This window comes from Pygocentrus nattereri, chromosome 26, assembly GCF_015220715.1.
Source record: "Pygocentrus nattereri isolate fPygNat1 chromosome 26, fPygNat1.pri, whole genome shotgun sequence".
NCBI classification, from domain to species: Eukaryota; Metazoa; Chordata; class Actinopteri; order Characiformes; family Serrasalmidae; genus Pygocentrus; species Pygocentrus nattereri.
In genome coordinates, this window is record NC_051236.1 from 11559679 (window position 1) to 11581828 (window position 22150).

The 22150-nt window shown below is 40.4% G+C and overlaps 1 protein-coding gene across 2 annotated transcripts in view; it reads right to left on the reverse strand.

The window, feature by feature from the left end:
- Positions 1-3829: 3829 nt before the first annotated feature.
- The window catches only part of gli1 (GLI family zinc finger 1), a 55483-nt gene continuing 37162 nt past the window's right edge, over positions 3830-22150 (reverse strand). Inside the window, exons 2-13 of one of the 2 annotated variants that reach the window (XM_017705196.2) lie at positions 15689-15792; positions 13323-13522; positions 12886-12987; positions 12501-12699; positions 11688-11844; positions 11497-11604; positions 10368-10505; positions 9443-9592; positions 9165-9329; positions 8828-9070; positions 8354-8663; positions 3830-8149 (exon numbers count right to left, since the gene is read on the reverse strand). In XM_017705196.2, the coding sequence (XP_017560685.1) occupies positions 5631-8149; positions 8354-8663; positions 8828-9070; positions 9165-9329; positions 9443-9592; positions 10368-10505; positions 11497-11604; positions 11688-11844; positions 12501-12699; positions 12886-12987; positions 13323-13522; positions 15689-15759 (4362 nt within the window). In that variant the 5' untranslated portion in view covers positions 15760-15792 and the 3' untranslated portion in view covers positions 3830-5630. Of the gene's footprint in view, positions 8150-8353; positions 8667-8827; positions 9071-9164; positions 9330-9442; positions 9593-10367; positions 10506-11496; positions 11605-11687; positions 11845-12500; positions 12700-12885; positions 12988-13322; positions 13523-15688; positions 15793-22150 lie in introns of both variants that reach the window. The other variant, XM_017705195.2, reaches the window with a different exon arrangement.

Genomic DNA, 22150 nt, shown 5'->3' on the forward strand with positions numbered 1-22150 from the left:
GGATTCCAGGTGGAGAAAAGAAAGAGAAAGAGAGAGGGATGAGAGGTCACAGGCCTTTTGTTCAGAAGTGGAAAGGAGGTGGAGAGGGGATAAGAAAGCAACACCCTGCTGTGGATCAGGGATGAGAAGAGAGAGGGAGGAGGTGAGAGGAGGGCTAATAATACTCTTCAGTTTGTTGAGTTTACACACAGAAAATCTTATACGCTCTCAGTAAAAAGTGAGTGTTCAAGGTTCAAGTGCTGGCGCTGCTGGCGCTCTGTACATTGTACCGTATTCTGCTGCAGTTAGGTTTTTTAAGTTGACTCAATGCACCCGCCTTTTCTGCGGGTTTTGTTGAACTTATTTTACTTTATAAAACTATTAAAATATATATGTTCCTCTGGTTATCTGTGTTCAGCATACCTTTAAAACCCGATTAAGGTACATAGTTAGACCTTAAGGACCTTGTTGCACATCTGAGGGTTTATTTGCAGTGTTTGTACTGGGGGGGGACAGTCCCTTTATCTGACAGTGCAAGCCTACATTAACTAACAAAAACCTTATCTGAGAAATTTAAATGAGAACGAAAGATCTTTGATATATGTTAAATATGATCTACTGATTTTTTCAAAATATCTACATAATTGATAAGATATAAATAACATCCTTAAGATTGTTTTGATGTGAAATGGTTCATTACAGAGAAACTTACACACTCAGACTTTTTGGTCTTTCTTTATTTGGATAGTCCACTATAGCCCCTGTACATTATCTACAGATGTTCCATTTGTTAACGAACTATTTATTCCAACAGTTGACTCTGAACAGTGGTGACACTGGGGTTAGGATTTGGACCAGAGTTAGGGCTAGGACGAGGGTGAGGGTTGGGTTTAGGTTTTGGGTTGAGGTTAAGGTTAGGGTTCGGATTAGAGCAGGTTTAGAGTTAAAGAAATAGATATTTATTTGAATGTAACATCAAAGTAAACATATCTACGAAGCATGTAAAGTGGATTATCTAAATAAGGCATTACTTTTTTTTTTTTTTACAGTGGTGGTGATCAGAATATATATTAGAATAGAATATATATATATATAGAATATATATAGACCAGATATAGCCATTTTATTTACTATCCAAAAACACCAGTGAACCTACACATGTCTTCTGAATTTGTGTATGTAATGTTGATAATGGTAAAATTATGATAAATCCAAAACATAAGAACTGTTTTGCTTTACAATGCTCTGCATCTCCCGCTCCACCATGAAGGTATTAATAAAGTTTAAGGCCAAAAATCTATTTCAAAACTATCATAAATACATAGTTTCAGGTAACATATTTGTGACTCTTTTGTGTAAGATACCTTCTGTGATGTAGCCTTTAGAGACATTAAATAACAATTCTGACTTGGTACGTTTCTCTAGGATGGAGCATTGCACATCAAACCACTCATTTAATTACTCAGTATTTCAAAACGTTTGGAAGACTTTTCCCCTCTTATGTAACAATGTTTTATACAATATAAAGAGCAACGTGACAGAGCTTTCTTTAAAAAAACAAAAACAACAACGGCAGCAAAAAATCTTAATATGACAGCAAGGACATGTACAAATATTTCAAAGGAACGTGCTATTTTGTGTAGCTCTTAGTTCTGAGATGTCTTGTACGACTCTAAGAAGTAACCAATCTGTCAAGGTAGTGGTACCTTCAAGGGTAAAACTTCAGAAACTTTCATTTAAAAAGAATGATTTTACCATATAATGTTCCCTCAACTCCACACCCTGTCTTGATTCTTGGCTTTTTAGAAAGCTACATTTCCCCTAAAAAGGTGAGTGTAGTGTAACTTTAAAACTCATCTAAGATAAACAATTTAGATGTTAAGACCAGTGTTGCACCTTTGATGGTACATTTCCATTGTTTGTTTGTTCAATGAAAGAGTACCTCTACAGTACCTTTTTTTCTGAGGGTGCAAGCGTACACGTCCGGAAGCTGATACCTGAGAGTGGCTAGTGAGCCAAGGAATCTGGGCACCAAATGGTCACAAACACATGGGTACACACACACACACACACACACACACACACACACACACACAGAAGAGCTCAGGGTGGAGTGTTCCACAAGGGTTTGAGCATGTTTCTCAGTGTGGTGTGTGTGTTTGGCAGGGGTTCAGAGAGAGAGCACAGGGAGGAGTCTCCCCAAGAGCATATTAAGCAGCAGTTAATTATATTCCAGCAGTTGTGACAAAGAAAAGAAAAAAGAAGCTTTCACTTGAATGGCAAGGAAAGAAAAGTCATTATCCTCACCTCACTTTTTCGCATGTGAAAACCTCAGTTCTCATTTCAGCATTTCCATTTGTATCACCCAGCTCAGCAGCATGCATTCTGGCTTAAGTTGAGGCTGCAGTGCTGAAGCAGGTGAACCCTCTGCGCTGTCTCTCTTTACATTGTAATTTCATCTTTAGAGACATCCGCCAGTGTTGAATAGATCTTCACTATAGACTGATGTAAAGAATTATAGTGAAAAGCTCAGCTGAGTATATAAGAACTATATTTTGGTGACTTTTGGAACAAAACCTTATACTTCCATTTTTGATGTTTTTCATTTTTTGACATAATTTGAAAACTAGTTGTCCTTTAGATTGTGTGAAAGTTTTATGAATGGATGAATGGACCAACAGAACTGGTCTAGAATTGCGTGGAAGTCAATGTTCGTATGTTAAACTTACACTAGAAGTTACATTTTTTTCCTTCTCTAGAAAATTTACCATTTTGGAGATAGGAGTATTTGTCTGACAGCAATATTTTGTAGATAGATGATGATTATTCTGATATTTGATGCTTTTTAAAAAGTTGTGAAAAATCTAATTTACACAATTATTTACTTACCACAGATGTATCCCTGCTTCTATAGGATAGCACTGGAGTTACAAGGTTGCTAACAAACACTAGAAGTTAGTCAGAAGTCACCCAAAATATTTTGTAAATGCATCCCCAAAATGTCTCTGAAACAGCACTCAGGTTGCACAGACTTATTAATGTGCCTTAAGACACAATGCAGCTTACTGTGAACTATAAAAATGAACAAAACTACACAGTGTAGGTAGAAGCTGGTGAGACAATACCTGCATTTATAGAAAAGATTTGGCTAACTATTGTATTCTAGCTGTATCAGCCTCAAAGCTCCAGCACTAATCCAAAGAAGCAAATTTGGATTCCAAAAATGTCTGGGCTGATCTATATCTGGGGAAAGTGGGAAATTGTGTACATTTGATTTTTTTCCCTGAACTACACCTTTAAAGGACTATGTGAATCAGGGCAATTAACGATGGCAAACTATCTAAAAAGAAATGGATGGATATTGAAAAGCAGTAGTATTTGGAATAACAGATAGAGGAAGAGCAGAGGGGAAAACTGACTCAGAGAGGTGAGCTATGCCAAAGTGGAGCTTTCTTTAGTGCTACGCAGACACAGAGGCGCACTGTAAGCTCTCTGGGACTGACCCCAGGGTTCCATGGACCAGCGGTCACAAAATTACACACTGTCCAGGAAAATCTTTCTCTTGATCTTATATCAAGAAGAGGGCATATTGAAGAATATTGCGTGAAATAACTAAAGCAGAAGGAAAATTGTGCAAATCGAAGCCTTTGTCCATTAAATCTGAGGGTTGCTCGCTGCCCTGCCCTAGTTGTAGTGTTGGCTCCATCTAGTGTTCTTTTAAGAGGTTCTTTAAATAACAGACCTCTCCATGTCAAAACCTGAATAACCCAGTCCTCTTTTTGTTTTTTTGCAAAAAAGTAGGCATATCTGTATAGTTTCTCTTCACATAAATAATGTGACAACACAAGTGTTGCTTCCATCACAGGCTGTGTTTATTAATAAACAGGTAAAATATAGGACCTTTACTTTTGTATAAAAATGTAGAAAATGGTATGCAAAAAAATATATCACTTGTTTTCCTGTAAATAGGTGTAATAACTGCTAGCATAAAAACTGCAAGACTACATTAATGATCTTTTGCCAGCAAAAAGTTTGAACTGTGACAGATACCAGAACACACAGAGAAATGCAAAATCCACAAACTGTTTTAATGTTCTTTTAAAAAAAAATGTTAAAAATTACATTCTCTATCAGCACTATGGAGGCACGGCCACATGACTTTTATTATGAAAGGGTGCTCATGCACTCTTCTCAGTGCCAATCATCTTTGGTATGCCATGGACAGCTGTAGGGAAACACTGGGATTTGTTAAGGGCTTGAAGCCATACCCTGCCCTCTCTTAATACTTAAAAGAAAAGAGTTCTTCACACTGTTGTGAGGCATCACCTAAGTAAAGTGTGCTGAAACAAAAGATGTGAAGACCTTTAGCTTGTCAACTGGATACTGCCTGAATGCGATACCATGCATCATACTGTAAAAAAATTAATACCGAAACAGAACAATCTGTGTTTTTTCATAAATTTTCTTCAGCTCAGTGCTGTTGTCAGTGCAATGCTTATAGGCTAGCTTGTGTGATGTGGTGCAGTTTAGGGCCTGAAAACACTAAGGAGATGCAACAAGGTAATCTATTAGCTGTCTTATTTTCTCACTTTGATGAGTATGACACTGTAATGACAAACAGCAATAATATATGAATGTAATTCTGATCATTTTTGTTTATTTTCATGGTAGATCCCCGCTTCGGTCAGAGGCAGCATTGGATGCTGAAGTCCAAACTAAAATCCTGCATGATATTTTGAACACATGCCACAGCTCTGTCAGAGCAAATCGGTTTAGTGCATCCAGGCCTTTAAACAAAGGAGAACATGTAACAGTAACTCAGTGCCATTTGACTAAAGCTACCTGTCTGAAAACAAATGAGAAGAAAATAAAAACCATATATGAAAGTCCATTTATGTCAAATGGGTTCCACTGAATTCAAACGTAGTTCTTGCCATAGTCACTTGAATAATAATCATCAATACTAACAACTGGTAAGGCATTGAATACTGCAATGCACATAGGCATTTTTACTGTTGGTCATGAAGAGTTTCAAAGTTTTGTACCTTCTCCATCCATGTCTTTGACCGTTTCTGTCTGTCTCTGGATTATAATTCTTATATCAGTAAGGAATCATTAGCCACAAAAGGCAAAGGCACTTCAGACCTGTTGTACCAACTATTATATTTGAGAGAGTGGCTTGTAGAGTACCTAAAAAGGAAATGTGCTCTCTAACACTCTCACTACTCCCCATTAATTTCATAAAGCAGATGATAGTTTTTTGTATCATTGTCTCAATATACAGTCCATTGCTGATTTGAAGGTAAAATATATTTACATTTAAACAAAAATGTTTCATTATCAACAGTCCCATCATGGCAACTGGAATGCCCCTTCAGTTTTGGTAATGAAACCCAATGTAATGTTTTGGAAATCATTATTAAACAAACTAAACCAGCATACATACAGAAATGGCAAGATCCTGTAGGGAAACAGAATCACTCCATTCTTACAGACCGGTCCAGTCTAGTGCGACTCACTGCAAACAGTGATTAGAAGAAGGTCCACAGGAACCTTTGGTTTCGTCAAGGGTCATTCATCTGGAGTCGTTAGTTCATTATATTTCAATATCACCAACATCTTACAACCTACTTTAGGTGTGAGGTGACCCTTTAAGACAATGTGTTCAAATACTTGTTTTCCCCAGCAAGGGACGTCAGCATGGAGGTCATATCCCCAATGGCCATGTTGGAGAGACCAGAGGGCAGGGTGATGGAGTTTTGTGGAGTGGTGAGACGGGATGAGGCTTGGGAAGAGGAGGGTTGGTGTCCCACGACCGGATTTACTGGGCTGTAGGATGACGGATCTGGGTCATCAATAATGGAAGCAAAGTCAATCTGAGCATTCTCCAAGTCCAGGTTCTCCAAGGTATTAGACATTGGTGTAGATTCAGGATAGGCCAGTGAGGCAGTCTTCGTAGAAGGATCTATTCCTGAAAGGTGCTGCTGGGGTAGGCATGATCCATCCTGGTGTTCCAGTGGCTTATCCACATTGTGGTGCATGTGGATCTGGCCTGAGTAATAGAAATTCTCTGAGTGTTGCTGCTGTTGCTGAACAGGTGGTAACCGTACTGCTCTCCTGGGGCTAGCAGTAGAATGGCTAGGGCTCAGGTTAGGTGGGCTGCCCAGGTATGCTCCACTTGCTTGCTGGGAAAGACTGTTCTGACGACTCAGTGGCTTTCTACCCTGTGGTGGATGTGGCACCATATCATGACCATAGCATGAACCCTGCATGCCACCCATCTGTTCTTTGACTGGCACGGAGCTGGATACTCGACTGTGTGCTGGGGGACTTAGGATGTTCTGGTTTGTGTAGCCTTGGTAACTGTTATGGTAGAGATTTGGATTAGGCTGCTGACTTTGAGGGCTGTGCTGCATCATGGCTGGCTGTCTTCCCATTTCAATGCTGTCTGGCTTCCCAGAGAGACTGCTGTCTGCTGCTTGCTGCTCCTGGTGCTGTTCCCAAAGGAGTGCTTGCTGTGACTGCACATAGTTACGAACCATCATCTCCTTCACCTGCAGCATTGGTGTCTGTGACCTCCGGCCTTCAGTGAGAACAGAGCCTGCACAGCCAAGGCTCAGGCTTCCACCACTGGGGAATGTTCCAGCCTGGCTTTGCTGCTGACCTGCTTGGGCCTTTATCTGACCGTGATGGTAGTCACAGCTGGGGTTTGAGGACTTGCCCATTAAACCCTGCTCTTGTGTTTGTGGAGGGTATCCTTGCTGGCATAGCTCCATAGCACTAGGTTGGCGGTGCTGTTGAAGAGGCTTGGCATTTTGGCAGGCACTGGACCCTCCCATGGCTGGATGGAACTGCTCTGGTTTGATGGTGACTCTCTGATGGTTATGGTCAGCATTGAGATCATAGATACCTTGAGGATACTGTTGTGACTGCATTCCTGTGTCTTGGAACTGCATGCCTGCTTGTACACCCACATGTGGATTCTGGATCTGGGTGTTCTGTCGCCAGGGTCCTGGTCCATCATTAGGTTGACCCAGGCTTGGGTAGTGTGGCCCAGATGGACTGAGCTGACAGGTACTCATGCTGTACTCAGCTTGCTGGAGGAGAGTGTTTGCCATGTCATTCTGACCCATCGCTCCTCCAGCACCCATATCTCCACGCTGGCCCTGGTATTGTCCTGGTAACTGTGACTGGAAGGATGGATCCATGCACCCAATGCCTTCATGTCCAGGGGATAGCTGGTTGCCTGGGTGAGCATGGTGCTGAGACTGTTGGTAGCCCATGTAGGCCCGGTCTCCACCTTGCATTATACTGCCCTGCTCTCTGCCCTCTGTGGGGTTCCCCTGAGGCTCCATGGCCATGGCCTCCATCATCACATTCTCAGTAATGCTTGGTGGTCGTGGTGAGTACATGTGCCTTGTGAGATTGGCATCAGATCCACAGTGCTGCAAGGCATTGCGGCGGCCCATTATTGCCATGTTACTCAAGCTGTTGAAGCGCTGCACCTTGGGCAGACTTTGAGGGTCACCACCAGATCGCACTGGATCACTGGCACGCCTTGCGTTGTTGCCAGGTGCCTGGTGTGGGAAGATTATTCCTGTGCCATACTCTGCATTGGAACTGTGTCTCCTGGCACTCCCTTGGTGTAGGAATGGTGGCAGTGGCTGGCCCTGGTACTCAGTCATAAAACCACCACGTCTGCAAGGAGTTCCAGGCTGCTCCATATTGGGTAGAGGTGTTGGTGGTGGGCCACCAGTTGCTGCTGCATATTTAGCCTTCAGACTGTATTGCTGTGCAGGGGTAAGACTAGGTAGACCAGGCAGCCCACTAGCACTCTGGCATAAGCCAGTTCTACGATTACTCTCAGGCGATAATGGGTCTCCACCTACATCATTTCCCAAGACAGACTGGCAATGTCCACCTGTTCCCACCTGAGATACTTCACTGGAGCGTCGGCTGGACAGGTATGGGGAAGCCATGGAGGATCGGCGGCTCACGGTGTAGGCTGAGCTGAGACTACTGGTGCCACTCCCACGGCGTTCATTAGGTGGGCAAGGCATAGCCATTCCACCAATCCCTCCTCCACCCAGCTCAGGGGTTGAGAGCTCCATTACACGACGGTTGGACAGCAAGGGGGGGGGCCCACACATACCAATCATCTCGCCTGATACTACAGAGAGAAAGAGAAAATGTAATCTAAAGTCATTATAAACATAATTTCAGGTAAGAAATTAATGCATGGTACAGACAGTGTAGTCACATCATACTCTTGTTAAGCTCAACACCAAGATTGTGTCTCCTGACAAATTGCCCAGAAAATATAATGAAAATATACATATAAGCATAATGAAATAACTTACTAGATCCCCTTTACCTGAAAGTGCTGGTAGTTTGTTTCCTGCACCCCGGCTTGGTGGTGTCTGCCGACGGATCTGCTTCAGTTTATCAATCTTTAAGTTCTCCAGCCTCTTCAGGGCTTGAGCAGACATGCCCATGCCTCCAGAACCCATTCCTCCATTAGGCTCTGTTGCACTGTTGCCCACTCCTTCCTCCAGTGCTGTCAAGTCCTCTAGACTCCCGGCTGCATTCAGGTTCATCTCCACACCACTGTCATTGTTGTTGGCACTCCCAAGTGGTGAGCGCTCGCTACTGCAGGATGACTGGCCACCAGGACTTGGTTGAGACTTCTTGTGGATGCATGACAGAGAGGTGCAAAGTCAGTCAAGAAAGAGAGACAAAAAAACCCCAAAAAACAAATAGGTAGATGCTAATTTATTACAATACCCCTTAACAAAAAGATAATAAAAGTATAACACAGATATGTGAGAGGACAAGAACAGTATTTCACCATTGCATTTTCTGGAGCAAGTAGCTTGCAGTCCTCTCTTGTTTTTTCCTCCTTTTCTACCAGCAATTCTGAACCTTGACCTGCAGGGGTTAGGGCAGACCCAGGGGGTCGAGGTCCTGTGTCCCCTCTGTGTTTCTTGGTGATGTGAGCTTCAGGCCCATGGACTGTCTTCACATGCTTACGCAGAGAGCTTGGGTCTGTGTAACGTTTTGTACATCCAGGGATCTTGCACACATAGGGTTTCTAAGGATGACAGATCCATACATATTAGTGTAAAGAGCAAGTGACTATGCTATGAGTTTGTGGAAGTATGCGTCTGTGTTTTTTTCATTTATACCTCATTGGAGTGTGTTCTATTCTGGTGCTTGGCCCGGTCTGAGGCGTTGGAGAAAGCCTTGTTACATCCTTCATGCTCACACACATATGGTTTCTCACCAGTGTGTGAGCGCAGGTGAGTTTTCAGGTTCTCCAGACGAGAGTATGCTTTGTTGCAACCCTCAAACTAATACATACAAACACACAGTGTTAACCACTGTTAAGAGAAACTGCAAGTAAACCAAACTGAACACTCAACACATTATCAGTTACACATACATATGCATTATAGACACTCACAGTGCACTTGTGAGGCTTTTCCCCGGTGTGTCTGCGCATGTGCACCACCAGCATGTACTGGGCTTTAAAAGGTCTCTGCTCACGAGAGCAATCCTTCCAGTGGCACACAAACTCCTTCTTCTCGCCATGTATATGCTCATTATTGATGTGCTAGAGGGAAAAGGAGTCAAATAAATGATTTATCAAAGAAGAAAAGACTAGGAGGAAAAGTAGAAATTGCACAGTGCTGTTCTGCATCTTTAAGATACCATATAAAGAAAAATTGAATTGCTGCTTTTTTAAAATCAACCTTTGATGTAGTATAAAGTATGTGTTTAAAGACTATATGTTTAAAGTTCATGACAAACGTCTACAACTTTTATTACTTCATACAGTCCATACTTTGTGATGTTGTGAGAACACGTTCGTTCACATCCATCCGCCTTTTCTGCCTAAAGAAGTTTAGCCCCGCCCATTCACACTGAAGCTGTAAGGAGTGTTTCAACACATCTTTTTGAATGAAACATAATATAGGGAAGCCAATGAAAACAGAGCTCATTTACATATATCAGTCCAAAACGCATAAAAACAAAAACAGTCTGCATAATTGTAAGAGGGCAAGATGGAGGCCTAAAGAGAGCAGCCGAAAGAAGAAGAAGAAGAAGAAGAAAGGCAGGCTAGAAAATGTTCATTTAAAAAAAAAAAAGAAAATAGTCTTATTATATTGGCAGATTATTTTGCTTTTTTAAAGAAAAAATGCGTGAACCAATAATCTGCCAGTAGATTAAGACAATTCTCTATACAAAATTACAATTAAAAATTGTCTAAAAAAAGTTATATTGTTACAGTCTCAAAATGAAAAATACTAGATATGTTGGCTAGATTTAACATTTCATTTGCCAAGATATCATTACTAGCAGTGTGTTATTCACTCTCACTATCTTACATGCACAAGCTGCTCCTGGGTATCAAACTCCTTGCTGCAGCTTTCCCAGTGGCAGTTTGTCTCATAGATGGCCTCAGGCTCTGGTTTCTCCTCTTTGTCCAGATCATCTCGACCCTCCAGGACACCAAGAAGAGGATCCTGCAAAGTACACATTTCATACAGCATAAGCCAGCAGAAGTAATCATATCTACATGCTCACTGGGGAGTAAGTTGATAAGTTGAGTAAGTTGATGAAAACCAAACAACTTCAGTAACAGTATGAAATTATTCCTTCTGCTTCTGCTTATTCCTATGTTCCATAAACATAGACTGGCCAGTGTCTCCATGTAATGTAGTTAAATAAACACAGTAAAACAACTGCAGACAGCAGAATACATGTCAGAAAGGCTCTGTACTTGTAACATGAGAGCATGTTAGAAGGCAGACAACTGTGTTGTTTATTGCTGGAAATCTCATTTAAATATCAATAACAAGAACAGACTCAACATCCAAAATATGACTGATTAGGCCAGTGACTGTATATACAATCACCGTTTCCTAATTGTTGATAAGCATTAGCGTGTTAAAGGGGACTTCCATAGATTTTTCTACATAAATAAATTGTTAAGATGTAAACAAAATCAGAATGGTTTGATGCTGTTCTAAAGAAACCAGGTCAGAATTGTTTACAGCAGTGGTGATAGGACTCAGACATCTCTAAGGTGTCATGAATTCACTGCCTGGTGCTTGACATTGTTTTCTGTAGTTTGGGAAGTTTTTCCTCCAAAATGTTTTTTTTTTCTAATCAGTTCATGGCAGAGTGTTACATTTAGGGCCTTCTATGGAAAACATTCAGACATGTCAACATCACATATAAACTCAGAAGACATGCATAGGTTAAGTGTTGATTTTGGATAGCACATAAAATTTGCTGTTATGTCACCAACATTAAAGAAATCAGTCAGCATGTTTCTCTGCAATGTACCATTTCACATTAAAACCACTCCAAACTCTATTCTCAGTGATTATGTTGAAAATGTGAAAAGAATTGCTTAAATTACCCTCTAAACAATCATCAGAAAGCAAAAATAATACTAGATGAGTACTGAGAAGATAAATACGATCCATTATGCTTGATTAGGTAGGATACCTGAGTTCCAGTGGAGGATGGACTGGCCACATCTCCCTCTGAGTGCTCTTCTAAACTCTTCACATTAATGCCATCCATCACGCTACCTAAGACAGGCTCTGTCTTCAGCTGGACAGACATCATAACGAGTCAAATCCCTGATCAAGTCATTATACAGTAAAACGGAAAGAAAGCATAAGTCACTGTCTTACATGTCCATGTTTTGGGGGTGCATGTAGGCGAGGATTGTGTGGAGGCAGACGAGTTGGGGGGCCCACTGGACCTGGGGGGTGACCAAGTGGAGTTCCGTACATATTCCCCTGAGGCCTGGACTGGTAGTTCATTGAAGGTGAGTAACCCATCGATGGACTGCAGCCAAGGAGAAGACAAAGGTTATAACCTGAGTGGATTTTAATTCAGCACCACTACTGCTGTTGTCTAAAAGTCCAGTTATTGTTTACAGTTAAAATGAAACTCTTAAAGGAGTAGATCAGCAGAAATTAGATTTACGCAGTTTTCACCAAACACCAAAATTTCAGTAATCAGTGAAGACGTTTGGTTTTCTTAGTTTCTCCTTTAGATTTATCCCGGAGCTATAAGGCTACTGTAACTGAAGTAATGAAAGCTTATACCCCACCAATTAGCTTTGCAAACTGCATGCCTAAATGCCTACATCACATAATCATGCCTTAGACCACACTGAGTTGTAATCTTAAATAGACTTGCTTAGGTGGTCTTTGACATATTGTTATTGTAAAAAATTAACTGTAGTACATTGCATAGCTAAAACAGCTAGTAGCAACTAGCAAGTAGTTTTGTCCATATTTTTGCATTCCTATGAATTTGTTAGCCATTTCTTAAACTTTTGAGAGCTATTCTGGAGTAGCACCTTTACATATGTGTGACTGTGACCTGCTCTGATGTGTTTGTCAGCTCTCTTTCTTCACTTTCTCGGTTCTTAGTAATTGTTTAAGGATTTATATTTTAACATATGCACTGTAGCAGTGCAGTCTTTTGACATTTACCTCATGGCCCCCACTGACAGGTGTCCATATGAGCTGGCAGCATTTTGCCCGCAGCGAGAGTTAACAAATGCCACCAGAGAGTTGGGAGAGGTGCGAATAACTGTCTGCAGGTCCACACTGGCATCAGACAGGGGAGAGATTGACAGCGCACGCTTCTTACTCAACTTCAGTATGGAACGAGGAGTGGAGAAACGAGAACCTTGTAGATTTGAAGAAAAAGAGAGATTATATATAAAACTTTCTATATTTACACTTGCATATGTCAGATTTCAGTAACTAAGAAATATGGTGTGCAACATAAGCAAAGTATTGCAGGTTACTGCAGCTGCTTAAATGATAAATTCCATGTGGTATCATTCAGAAAACAATGTGAATGTCCTCTCACCATCTCCTGAACCCATGTGTTCTGAGGCTGACTGGTTGAGAGGAAAGCCATGATGGGCTGACATCATGTTACTTTGGCTACAGTAGGGGGTGCCACTGCTTCCTAAAACATGCAGAGAAAAAACCTGATTAATATTTACAGACTATCACTTGGATTAATGTTTACAGAAGCCTTAAGTGAATGTATTCCTTGGTGGTTCCTCTATGACACCAAAGGCTGCTGAATAATTGGGCTTTATTGTGGTGAAATATGCAAAAAAGAGAGTTTACTTGGCCCAATCAAAAATAATCCATTGAAATATGAGTAATAAATTGTTGCAATGGACTGTTGGTGAGGTTTTACTCTTCTAGGACGGAATTACTCTTCTGCAAGCAAAACCCATCATGCAACATGGCATTAATTCAATGCATAAGTTATATTAAGATAGTGGCACTCACCTTCAGGTGGTGGCATGCTGCGGTGTCCCAACATGCCATGGGGCGGGAGTCCTTGTGGGGGCCGCATGTAGGGATCCATGCAGGCTCCGGGGGTGAGAGATGGGTTGTACATTGCTCTGCTCTGTGGAAGCTGGCCACAAGGGGGAGCCACACACACAGGCGACACCTCACTGTACGGCGATCTAACTGACGGCGCCAGGCTACAAATAAACATTGGTAGATCAAAATAAAGCATGAACCCCATACAGAATCCTTCTAGTTCAGTCCTATACAAAAGTTGGACGCCCCTGGTCAAATATGTTTTGTTGATGTTCTCAGTAAAAATAAGCTACACATTCTCTACAGAGAACACACTTCCACACATTTTAATGTACAGTTACTGTTTAGTGTTAGTTGAACATCACAGAAAAATAATAAAACATAAACTGTGGCCATGCAAAAGGCATGACACATTTTATATTGTAGGTTTATTTTTTCCAATATATATGAAATGTGCATTTACATTTCATCATATTTAAGTGTGTATAGGATGTGAAGAGGAGCTTATTCAAATTCAAGCAGGAATGTTAAAATTTTACATACGCCTGTATATTTATTATTTATACTGAATAATTTCCAGTTTAACTGAGCGCTTTGGTCTTAACCTGAGTGTTTGGCCTAACAGACTCTTAATCTTAACCTAAGACTGGGGTGGAGTGCTACAGAATTAGATTTTCTAGTTCAAACATAGCCGATTTAACTCATGAGTTGAAAGCTGAAGTCCACCACTTTTTCAAAAAATGTGTATAATTCAATACTTAAGATTACAATCTTCAGAGTGGTCTGAAATGATATGATGCATTGTAGTGAAATGTACCGACTTGGATTTCTTTACAATGTTGATCATAGGAACCAGGGGCCATTGTATTTACTATTGAAAACAACTAGTAAACTTGCATCTGTCTCCTAAATTATTATATGTAACACTGATAGATAAAATAGTAAAATAAAATAGTAACAGGTAAAATAGTGGTAGATCTAATGCATTAATTTTTTGTCCTTAAACCACCTGCATGTAGCTCTCCCTTACCTCTCCCTTTCTAAAACTATCAACAAAGAATGTCCCAGGCTTCAGGAAGTGTATCTGTAACCATATTATCTAATAATGTTTTGTAATGTAGCTTATAAAGGCATTAAATATTTTAGACTGTTTCCTATGACAAGTGAATTTTGCAAAAATTGAAAAATATTGTGGATTGCCACTTTAATTGTTAGGTTAAGAGCAGGAAACTGTGCAAACTGCTGGACTCTGGTCATTTGGTTCCCCACATTCTGATCTAATATCTAATCTAGATCTTACCTCAGATCTTTTTTTCTACATTCATGTTTTATTTATTATTTATGAGACCTGTACCAAAACAAATTCCTTCTACATCTGGTTCTTGGTAAATAAAGATTCAGATTTTTAAAAAATATTATGTTGTGATATAACGTCTTGGCCACTGGGTGGCGCAAAGTGTCTCTATTCTAAAACTGAGGTAAGTCTGAGAACACAGTAGGGGAATTCCCACATTCCTTCATTCTCTGTGTCTTCCTTTCCGTCTGTCTGCCTCTCTCCCTCTCTTTCTGTCTCTCCCTCTCTCTCATTCACGTACACGCACCATTTCTCTCCTTGGCCTCTTCATCCCTCCTGTCTTTCCTTTCCTCCCTCTGTCTGTCATCACCATGTTCTCTGCTGTGCCTGCTCTGTGTAATTCTCTCTGAACATCATGCGTATTCTACAGCAGCCTAATCTCCTTCCACTAATCCACCAAACCCCCTTCCCCCTAGTTTCTGCCTCCCTTTATGTCCTTTCCTTTTTTCCGCTGCACCCCTCTTTCTCTCCTGCACTATTTCTTTCTTGTCCTCTTTTTCTGCCCCTCCTCAGTAGCCCTGGTGTACATTCTCCCATCTCCTTTTACCCCCCCTACTCTGACAGCTGCTTATTACTGACTGGTCAGGGAGCTGCTACTCTCCGCATGACTGACCAAATGCCACTCAGGTTACCCCAGAGAGAGAGAGAGAGAGAGAGAGAGAGAGAGAGAGAGAGAGAGAGGCTGGCTCAACCTGGGTGGCATTCTACAGGAGGAGGGTGCAGAGGGGAAGGAGGGGAGGAGCCTATCTGCCATCTCTACAACAAAATCAGAACACTGAGAAAAAGCGAGACAAAAAGTTGGTAACTGTAATTCCAGTCTCCCTGGGGTTCATTCACTACACTCACCACAGTTGTGTTCTAGTAGCAGAACCCTTAAACAGCCTATGTGGATGAACAGAGCAGCACTGGCTGCTTCTGTTCTGTACCATATTGCTCTGAAGGTATGCAGCTGTGTTGTGAGCACAGGCCTTACCCTTTGCTTGGTTGATGGACAGTTGTGTTGTAGTGATACAGCCCCTGGTGTGGCTGCATGTCCACTGGCATCGAGACCAGCTCTCCCTCGACTCCTGCAAGCCCCTGTGAGAACACAAATGGCCAAAGGTTAAGGAATTTCACCTACCTAGTTTGAAAAAGTTTGACAACTTTATTTTGTAACTTGATATACGTATTTCTATCTATAGCTCATTGACACAAGCCAATAAAGTGTTTATTCTAAACCTTCAAACAATATTGCAAGCATAAGAGGAGATATTTCATTATGATTTTAATATTTTTACATTTTTGCCACATTGTCATTTTTTTAAAGTGCAGGCTTTCAATTACACAATTATATAATTATACAATAGTAATAGTAAAAAGCAGCAATACCTCAATAGATTTAAGACTTAATATTTGTGCTGTAGTGCTGTTGCTCAAAATGTATGATCATAACTGATCAGTCTCAAACTATCATTTTAGGAGGAATGTTTATATTTTCTCTATGGGCTATTTCTGAAAATCTGAGGGCCCTAAGCAATGTCCTACTTTCAGGACAGCCCACACAGTGCAAGTATATTCTCATGCAATCACAAAAAATAAAAATCTATTAAGAATCTAAATTATATAATTACATTTCTAGTAAAAGTAAATGAAATAATTTTTAAAGCCCCCTGTTTGCTTGGGGGCCCTCTTATACTGCTCACAGCCAACAACAGCCTTGTCTGTTATAATCAGAAATATCATGCCAAAGTGTTATATTTGTCTTGCATCTTTATTCAAAGTCTTAAAATGAATATTAGCATTATTGCTGTTATTAGAATACACCATCAAGCCAGAACTAAGAGCTAGGCCTGCAGTTCATGCCATACATTTCAAAACATGGTCAAAAACACCTCTGTAGTAATAATAATTTCTGTTAGCGCCACATGAACATTTTTGTCCACTCTGCATGCATTTAATGATTTATTTTAAGCTTATAACAGACACAATATTTTAACAGTTTTACAGTGTCTTGTTCTGTAAAGAATCCTGTCATAGAGCTGCTCCTGTTGACAATTTCTTACATCTGATTGAAACGCATTGGTCAGGTTGCCACTAATATTCATAGTCTGTGACGTATCTAGGACTTCCAGAAGGTTAAGTTGGTGGTAAATCTGATTTTAGGCCTTCAGTTCAGCTCCTAAATTCCTAACCAATGGGAGAACATGCTTGGTTGTATCTACTGATACCAGGTAGAAAAATCCTGATTGGATAATTTTATGTTGGCTGTTTCTTGCAGAGTTGAAATTTCAAAAGATTGATGATTCTAATAAATAACAACCAACAAAATATGACAGACATGTGTTTTTTTATTTCACAGAAATTATTCTGCAGCTAGAAGGCCCTAAGGAATCCCCACTGTCATTTGAATATTAATTTGAGAATAAGACATTAAATAGTAGAAACCAGGTTAGAGAGCAGGTGTACAATTTCAAAACTGCGACCACAGCATGTGTGCATGTTCAGAGGTGTATATCTGGCAACACGTGCGCTAATGTGTCGGATACACTAAATAGAGATCTCTTATGAAGGCGCAGCTGCCAGCTGAACAAAATACTGTAAGGGGGTCCCATCCATTAGACATGTAGCCACACACATACACATCTGTCAGAATCACTAGGGAGGGTCGCTGAGATTAGCGTGTGAGGAAAAAAAGCAGTGGCTTTGCATCGCTGAGAGAGAGACTGTTCATGTCTGTATGTGACAGGACAAGTGTTAATGCCTCAGTGAGTAAATGCACAGTGTATGGCAGGTGTGTGTCAGTAAGAGATGATGGGGGGGATTGAGAGAGAGAGAGAGAGAGAGAGAGAGAGAGAGAATTTGCTGATTGATTATACTTAAAATGTGTTAAAGTATTTGTGCGTGAGATTATATACAGAAGTAAATGCCATACCTCAATGTTTAGATCTACATAAATAACCCAGCATAACCGAGAGGAGGCCAGGGAATGGGCTGAAGATTTAGAGTTTGTCACGGGGAGGAGGCTAGACTGGGTGTGTGGAGAAAATGAAAGCACAAGGTTTCAGGTTGTAAATGTGTGTTTTTGTCTGTGACTTTGTGGGAAAGTTTACGTGTGTGTATGTGTGTGTGTGTGTGTGTGTGTGTGCATGTTTGGGAGACTGCTGATCTCTTCAAAAAGAGAGAGAAAAAAAAGTGCAAAAAAGTAATGCACCCTCTCTGCTTTTACAGGTGCAGCAGTATCCTGCCCTGCCTGGACTGGCTCAGAGCTACATAAGAAGCTTTACAGAAGAGGAAAAATGGAAAGGGTCAGTATTTAACCACTCTAATATGTCATAACTACGGCCAGAGATAAAAGCATGGTGTCATTTGATATTATCACGGTTCAACGAATCTCCAAAACAGTAACTTTACAGGAGAAGGCAAAAACTCTCTAACCTTTCAATGTAACTTAATGTAAAAACATTTGCTTCCAAGTGATTTTAAAGCATTTCTATTCATCCAGTCATCATGAAATTTTCACACAGCGTGAAGGACATTTGCTGTGTTGAAACGATGTAGAAAAATAAAAAATGGACAAAAAAATGAGATACATGGTTTTCTTTGGACAGCGATGATGTGAATTATTTCTCGTAGCTCAGTAGCTCGTTGAAACAATTCTGACATTTTGCAGAAAGAGAGAAGCCATTCTTTACATTATACATGGTTTTGTATTTTTTTTTACTTTGTCTGAAGTGCAGATATGAAATGTAAATGTAATTCATTATATAACGGATTAATTATGTAATTGTATAAATAGGTATGTAATGTGAATCAGTTGTATTGCAAACCAGAGTGAAAGACTGTTCACCAGATATTGAAAGATGTACCAGGACAAAGATGTCCATAATACATTTTTCCATTTCTTCTACTATTATAGAGGATTTTTTTCCAGTATTTCAGCATGACTCAATCATTGGGATGGAAGGGAAAAAATTCAGAGTGCTTTGATCTGAAATGGTTCATTGTAGAGAAACATACAGGCCTGGATGTTCTTTGCAGTGTTGGTGATAGGAACAAGGGGTCATTTTGTCTATAACACAAATATAAAAATAAATATATTTTATTTATGATCTAAAACTGACCAGTGAGCACTTTGTCTTACAACACCCTGCATGTACTTCTCCACCATGAAGTTTTGCGTAAGTAAGTTTTAGGCCACAAGTTTGTCTCAAAACTACATCTCAAGCATCAGGCAGCATATGTATAATCATTTAATGGAATAGTGACTTAGATTTAAGAGGCATGTCTGGTTCTTATCATCACTACTGTGAAACATACTAACTACATACTATCTAAGTTTATCTATAATGTAATTTTCCATTCACATTCTCAATGCTTTTGTTTACATCTTATTGATTTAAGTATGCAGGAATTTTGAAAGGTTCTCATTAACCCTTCATGCTAAATGCTAAAACACTAGATTAGATAACACTAATGAATAATGTTTCACATGACTGTCAACATGTCACCTCATTCTCACACTTGCATGACCCCAAGTGTGCTTTATACACTGATGTTCACTGTCCACTGTTTCAGCACCCATGAACCCTTCCATCTCGGTCAGAACAATAACATCTATTCCTGTCTGCACCACAGTGCTGGGAACTGTGCCTCTATCAAGTAATTATGTAGAAGGTACTGCTTCTGTATGGAGTGTGACACCAGCCTGTGACGCCATGCTCAGTTCAGCCTCGCTGTGACCAGTTTATTTAACTTCCAGCTTTTCAGACTGTAACTGACCCTGTACTTAAGCCAGCATTCACTCATTGTCTGTAACCATCTTTACTCGTCTTTGTTGTCTCTTCTAGGTTAAAGTATCAGACAGAATGAGAGAGGTGTGTTATATGGCAAAACGTGGACATTTTCAACATACATGGTACATACAACAGTGTTCTGTTTTCCTTTGATAGCTGGTACAGACAAAAAGCCCTACAGTTTATTCAGTTAAAGAGAACTATATAATTATTATGCTCTGTTTTTAAGGAAATGATAAGTTGTTCATTATTCTTTTAATGCAGATGATATTCACCAGATGTTTAGAAAAGTATATTATGATGCAATTTATTGGGATGGACTGATATATGGGAAGTGTGGGCTGGTATTGATCTCCAATGGTTTTCATATCTGCTGTTACTGGTGGCGAAATCGACACATAAAAATGCGTAAAATATAGAAACGAACATTATTTGTGTAAGGTTGCAAATGTTAGATATTTTAGTACGGTAACCCAGCGTCGCCTGAATATTCGGCTTTTCGTAATAGTTTTAAGGAATTATCTGCTGATACTGATATGATTCCAGTATAAATGTGCATTCTTACTAGTTTATCACAATAACAATAAATATTGTCATTTTACCCACCCTTACAGGACAACCTCATAGGCTAAAGTCTACATCTCTATGATTTAGTCACACCTTCAAAATCAGAATAACTTCAATGGTCAAGTACGCTCACTTGAGGAATTTGTCTTGGTGAAATTGTCACTTACATAAATAAATGATGCGAAAAACCTGTATGGAAGCTAAGCTGCCAAATTTGCCTGCTTATAATTCATTGTTTGGTCACAAAAAACGAAGTATTTCCACATATTCCACCTATTAAGCCTACAGAGGTTTAGCCCCGCCCATTCACAATGATGTTGTAAACAGTGTTTCAGCCTGGATTGCTGTTTAAATGAGGCACAATACAGAACAGCCAATCAAAACAGAGGTAATTTACAGAGATCATTTACATACATCAGTCTTAAAGTATATACTGGCAAGTATATACAACTACAAAAGTATATGCATATGCAAACTAAACTTACATAGTATTCACAACAAAATGGATCATAGATACATTTATTTTATTTTATTTTCTGTCTCTTTTCCTCCTCTCATCTCTTTCTCTCCTCTCTTCTATCCTCTACACTGCGCCCAACTCCTTGAAACACTCGTCACTCTTTGTTTTTTCTCATTTGTCCTGTGTCTGGAGCATAGATAGTTTGAAACTGTCCCCAGCCCACGTCAGACTGAGAGAAAGAAGCTTGAAACAAGTCACAGGGCTGTATGTACTCGTCTCAAACATTTCCCTCTGTCTCTCTCTCCCCGTCTTTTCCAACCCCCTTTTGGCTCATTGCTCGTCTTGCAAGCTCTCCCGTCCCAACCCCCACTCTTCCCTCCCTCTCTCTCTCTCTCTCTCTCTCTCTCTCTCCCTCATTACCTCCCTCTCTCCCTTCCCTCCCTCCCAAGCGGTGTCGAGGTGGGTGTTCTGGCTGTTATGAGCTGGAGAGGATAATGGCAGTTCTAATGTAGCTTGCTGTAGAGAGAGAGAGACAGAGTGAGAGAGAGCGAGAGAGAGGAGAATGGCTGGATTTTGGCAAACCACAACAAGACTGTAGCTTTTTTCACCCTTTCGTTCTCCTCCTCAATCCCCACTTTTTCTAGCCTGTTGTTTTTCTTCAATGGTAAACTTTGTTTTTAGATTGTGCCTTTGTTTTTATAACCCCTACTCATCTCTTCTTCCCCGTCATTCCCTCATCCCCCCACCCCCCAACGCAGACACCCCAGCTCGCTCACATTCTTCAGTGCCAGTCATTACCTCAATGTGAACTTAGTGTGCGTGAACACTCTATTGTACTGAGTTTGTTTCAACTTAATCATAAGGTTTCATCTCATTCTAATTGCTGGTCTAGGTGGGATTTGGTAACACAACAGAATTAGTGAAACAAACATTTGTTTATTGGCAGCGGAAAGAGGCGCATTAGTGGAGTGTTTAGCAGGAACAGTCTCTTTCAGTGGGAAGATCTCCCTCATCTTCTGAGTACACATACTGTGAGTGACTGATGACAGATGATAGACTACTTGAGTAAGACAGAGAGAGAGAGAGAGAGAGAGAGAGAGAGAGAGAGAGATGGGCCTATGTGAATGCCATTTGAAAAAAGGTTGAAGAAGTTAGAAAATTCAGTGCCGTTTTACTGAAAAGTAGTTTTCATAAGGCCACATGGCTCCTACACATCCATAATAACTAATATAAAACTCCATAAATGTTTATAGAGACATATCATTTATGTTTGGACTTTTATTTCAATAGACATAAACATTTATTAGAGCTGCTTTTATCAACTTTGATGTCAAGTCAATGTAACACCTACACTATATGGCAAAAAGTATGTGGACATTAGTCCTATATGAGCTTGTTGGATGTCCCATTCCAAAACCATGGGCAATTATATGAAGTTGGCTATAACAGTTTCCACTCCTCTGGGAAGGTTTTCCATGAGATTTTGGAGTGTGTCTATGGAAATGTGCACCCATTCATTCAAAAGAGCATTTGTGAGGCGAGGCACTGGTGTGGAGAAGGCCTAACTCACTACAGCATTTAAATTCATCCCAGAGGTGTTCAGTGGGGTTGAGGTCAGGGCTCTGTGCAGTGCCGC